General features: G+C 50.6%; 1 protein-coding gene across 1 annotated transcript in view; it reads right to left on the reverse strand.

The window, feature by feature from the left end:
• Positions 1–6: 6 nt before the first annotated feature.
• LOC108525413 (histone acetyltransferase p300-like) overlaps positions 7–5,183 on the reverse strand; it is a gene marked incomplete at its 5' end in the record, with an annotated part of 6,680 nt that continues 1,503 nt past the window's right edge. Inside the window, 5 exon segments of the mRNA XM_017866396.1 lie at positions 7–884; positions 887–980; positions 983–2,653; positions 2,896–3,177; positions 4,689–4,850. Coding sequence (XP_017721885.1) covers positions 475–884; positions 887–980; positions 983–2,653; positions 2,896–3,177; positions 4,689–4,850 — 2,619 coding nt within the window.

The following is a 5,183-nucleotide window of genomic DNA, read 5'->3' on the forward strand; positions in this document are numbered from 1 at the left end:
AAAGTAACATTAACCCCTTTTGTCCTCTGGTTTTAGAAATGTTTTAACTCTTCCATAAAGTGAGGAAAATAGGGAAAAATGTCAACCATCTGCACCAGTAAATAATAACTATTAATATTACATATTTTCATTAATTTAAAAAAAATAATAAAACCTATTGGAGGTGCAAGGCAGGAGCATATTGTTTGGCTTCACAGGCCTCAGCCTCCTCCCAGTGCACACTTGAACCACACACACAAGGGGAAAAAAAGGCTGGTGGTAACCAGCCATAACAAAATATATTCTTTGTATTCTATCATCCCTCAGGTTCATCTTGCATGTTTGCTTTAAACCACAAACGGCTACTGCACAGTTCTTGTATGTTCCAAGGAAAATTGTCTTTTAGGCTACGAAAGATTCAAAAAAATTGTTTTCAGTACAAAAGTCTTGTTAAGAGAAAATAATCTTTTGCTCCCAAAATACTACAAGGTGTCTCTAGTGTATGTCTAGTGTACTCTGTGAGAGGTTTGAATTCAAGTCTGAGTTATCAGTGCTGAGTCCCAGGTCCGTGGCGCTTGCACCATGGAGGTTTGCCATGCCTGGATTGCTAGCAAGCTGAGAAAGCATTGAATTCTGGTCCGGGCTGGCAAAATGCCCTTGTTCCATGGGGTTGGCCTGGGCAGCTACCAGTCCAGGATGCGGGGAACTTGTCTGTGGGGAAACGTGGTGTGGAGAAGGCTGAGGCTGCATCCTTGGGGAAGGGCTGGAGTGGGGGGGCTGGGACTGTGGCCGTGGAGAAGGGACAGGCTGCGGAGAGCGCACTTGATTGGAGAGAGAATTAGGGATCTGCTGGCCTTGTAGGTGTGGGGACTGGGCCTGATTTGGGAGCATATGCTGCTGGGGCTCATGGGGTTGGGTTGAGCAGGAGACCCCATCTGTTGCTGAAGGAGTCGCTGCTGATAGGCCTGTAGACTGGCACCTGCCTCTGCTCCCAAGGCCTGGGGAGCTGGCCCATCTGTCCCATATTTCCTTGTTGCATCTGTTGCATGTGATGTTGCATCCGCTGCTGCTGTGGTGGGTAGCCAACTCCTTGGGGTTGCTGGAACTGGTTATGGTTGGCCATTCCTGGGCCTATTCCTGGCCCTGCTCCCTGTTGCTGCTGCTGTTGCATCATCTGTTGTCGTCTCAAGATGTCTCGGAATTGTGAAGGCATGGTGTTGTGGTTCATGTTCATCTGCTGAGCCTGGGGGCTCATCCCTCCCATGGGCGGCTGGAGTTGCTGCTGGGGTTGCTGCTGGGGCAGGCCAGGCTTCTGGACGCCCGCCTGCATTGGATTCATGTTCTGCATGGCTGGATTGGAGTGGACCCCCTGCTGACCTGGCATGGTAGGTGGCTGCAGCCCTGGCTGCCCCTGGGGCATGCCAGGCTGCCCAGGGATGGGTTGTGGATTCGAGTTGGCATACTTGGCAGCCCGCTGCTTGATGAATGCAGCCAACAGCTGGGGGTTGGCGTGAAGGATACTAAGCACCTGTTGCTGCTGTAGGGGAGAGCTGGGAGACCTGAGAGTCCGCAAAAGGTTTTGTAAGGCTTGTTGAGACACAGTGCCTGGTTTGAGTGGGCTCACACCTACCTGGCCCAATCCTGGTTGTGGAGCCATGTTCAAGGGTTGACCATGCTGGGCCACTGACATCATGGCTGGCCTTGGCATCCCAGACTGTAGTTGCTGGGGCTGAGGCAATCCTCCTTGGCCCCAGGGTGGCTGCTGCTGCATCCCCGTCGGTCCCATCCCTGGCTCCAAATGCCCACTGGGACCTCTGGTCATGGGAGGTGGGTTCATACCCATGGGGGCCATGGGAGTCATCGGGGGCATCTGGTGTTGGATTGGCCTTTGAAAAATTTGCACGTGGGCCATCTGGCGCTGTGTCTCTGCTGCTCTCTGAATCTGCATTGCCATTTCCACTGCTGCGGGTGGGGGCCCTGGAAGGGGTGGCTGAGCAGTCTGAGGAGGGGTTGGAGGGGTCACCTGGCCTGCTGCCTTACCCTGGGACACAGGGCCAGCAGCTTGAGTCCTGGGCAAGTAGGGTGGCATACTATTGGGAGGGGTAGGCTGAGGCTGCGAGGTGGGCTGGGGTGTCTGTGGGGTGGTTGGCTGTTGGCCAGTTGGTGTCGTTGGAGTGGCAGGAGTGGGGGAAGGGAGGCCCTGTTGCTGCCCCACCACACCAGTCCGCTGCATGCTGGCCATCCTCCTGCGAAGCATTTGGGCCTGTTGTAGTCGGTGCTGCAGCTGCTGCTGCCGGAGCTTCTGCTTGATGTTTAGGCAGAACGGCACTGGGCATTTGTTCTCCTGGCAGTGCTTGGCATGGTAGCAGCAGAGGGCAATGAGCTGCTTGCAGATGGGGCACCCGCCATTGGTTTTCCGTTTGCAACCCTTGGTATGCTGCACAACCCGCTTCATCTTCTGGCAGGATGGCAGGGAGCAATTGGCATTCCGACACTGGCAAGCATGGACCAGAGACTGGATGCAGCGCTGGATACTCAGGCGGCGAGAATCGCCTGGGCTCTGGGTGGCCGCAGCCTGCTGGTTGTTGCTCTCATCATCTAAGCCAAGACCTAGTTTCTCCATTTTGTGGTCATGGTTTTTAGTGTTATAGCAGGTGATACACAAGTCATAATCCTAGAGAAAAAAAAGGAAGTGCAGGTAAACTCTCCAAGATTTAAGTCATTCAAAAGTATTTTGGATACTCTGGGCTAGAAAGGCCCATTTCGTAAAACAAAAACTAGCCTCTTTAGCTCTGCCTCTCAAACACGAGGCCAGGCCCCTGCCATCCCACAGGCCTATATAAAACACGAGGCTGCATGGCCCCTCAGAACAACCCTGCAGAGCTCACCTCCTTGTTCCCACAACCCAGTGCCTACCTCACAGACAGTACAGTGCCAGCGTGTCTCCACATGGTGCTTGCATTCATTGCAGGTGTAGACAAAGCGGTCCTGGCTCTGTGTGTGCAGCTCCACCAGCATGCACATGGTGGACCACTGGGCTCTTCGGAGTGAAGAGAACTCCAGGTGCTTGTCCCTTGCCAGCGTGAGAAACGCATCCCGACCATCCATCAGATCACAGGGGATGAGAGGGTCAGGATCAACAATGGGAGGCAGGGAGTTGGCAGTAGGGCCAGCAATGAGGCGGATCACAAAGAAGACCTGCAAAACATACAATCTCTTTTTTTGAGACAGGGCCTCGGTCTGTCACCCAGACTGGAGTGCAGTAGTGTGATCTTGGCTCACTACAACCTCTGCCTCCTGGGCTCAAGCAATTATCCCACCTTGGCTTCCTGAATAGCTGAGACCACAGGCCCGCAACACCACACCTGGCTAATTTCTGCACTTTTTGTAGAGATGAGGTTTTGCCGTGTTACCCACGCTAGTCTCAAACTCCTGAGCTCAAGTGATCTGCCTGCCTCAGCCTCCCAGAGTGCTGAGATTACAGGTGTAAGCAGGTAAAGCAGGCTGAGCACTAATGAGACTGGCGAATGCTGAGTTAGTTTTCCAATACTCCTCCTGCTCTCCTTTTCCTGCTTTACCTCTTTGGTCTCTTGAGACTGACTATAAATAGAACTGAAATGCACATCCTGTGATTTTTTCTCCCTCATTCAATAACTCCTTCAGAGTAAGAATGGTCTAGGTCAGGTACAGCACCACACACAGTGGACATTTTGCCTCAAGGCAGTCTACTTTAAGATGCAATCCATGTAACCTCAAACTAATTACAACAAACCAGACAAATCCAAATACGGAGACAGTATGAAAAACTGGCCCGGACTCATGAAGGTCCCCTGTGCAACTTTCCTGTGTAACTTTTCCTACAGGTTTGAAAGGGAGTGGAATGGATAAAAAATCTTAGTCCTTGTTGACAAGAACGCATTAACAACCATCAATTCTCATAACCATTAGTGTAAAAGGTATAAAAAGCTGGTATTACATATGTATTTGACATTAATTAGTATATAACTATAAATGCCTATTAAAGTAACAAAATGTAAAACATCACCTTAAGAAATTAGGAACTTGCGAGAAACTGCTGTATTGATAACAGATTATTCAACATCTGTGTACACTGGCAGCCACACTCACAGTGTCTCTCTGGCCAGCAATGTTCGCTGCTTCTGCCACCCTACAACCAGGCCAATACCTACATTTACAACCTAAACTGAATGTGCCCACAATTTAAGTCAAACCTATTACAATATATTCTAAGGGCTTTTCCCAACTGCCTAGGATTCTGTGGCATTACTTACTGCTTGAAATAGCTAGTAACTATTAATTGTTAATAATCATTACCTAAGTGAGGCAACCTCCAAAGTGCTGGGATTACAGGCATGAGCCACTATGCCCAGCAAACAGTGATTTTATTCATTTTTTTTCTTTTTGGAGACGGAGTTTCGCTCTTATTGCCCAGGCTGGAGTGCAATGGCACGATCTCGGCTCACTGCAACCTCCGCCTCCTGGGTTCAAGCAATTCTCCTGCCTCAGCCTCCCGAGTAGCTGGGATTACTGGCGCCTGTCACCACACCTAGCTAATTTTTATATTTTTAGTAGAGACAGGGTTTCACCACGTTGGTCAGGCTGGTCTTGAACTCCTGACCTCAGGTGATCCACCACGCCTGGCCAGAAATCTTGCTGTTTTTCCCCAACTGCGGGTGGCTGCATCTTACCTCTTTATGCTTCTCCATGGTGGCATACAGTTTCTGTGAGAGGTCGTTAGATACATTGGGCATCCCAGGTTTCTTCTTGTTGCCCCTACTTAGGCTGCTCTTATTTTTGCTGGTTTTCTTATTATTCTTCTTCTTAGCATTTTTACTGTCTCCCTTGGTCACCTGCAGAGTAGCACAAAGGAGACAAGAAAATAAGGTTTTTGTTAAGTAATCTGGGAATAACACTATTGAATATCTCCATTCTTTGAAACTAGGTATCGGCCGGGCGCGGTGGCTCAAGCCTGTAATCCCAGCACTTTGGGAGGCCGAGACGGGCGGATCACGAGGTCAGGAGATCGAAACCATCCTGGCTAACATGGTGAAACCCCGTCTCTACTAAAAATACAAAAAACTAGCCGGGCGAGGTGGCGGGCGCCTGTAGTCCCAGCTACTCGGGAGGCTGAGGCAGGAGAATGGCGGGAACCCAGGAGGCGGAGCTTGCAGTGAGCTGAGATC

Source organism: Rhinopithecus bieti, unplaced genomic scaffold (assembly GCF_001698545.2).
Source record: "Rhinopithecus bieti isolate Rb0 unplaced genomic scaffold, ASM169854v2 scaffold_48656, whole genome shotgun sequence".
NCBI classification, from domain to species: Eukaryota; Metazoa; Chordata; class Mammalia; order Primates; family Cercopithecidae; genus Rhinopithecus; species Rhinopithecus bieti.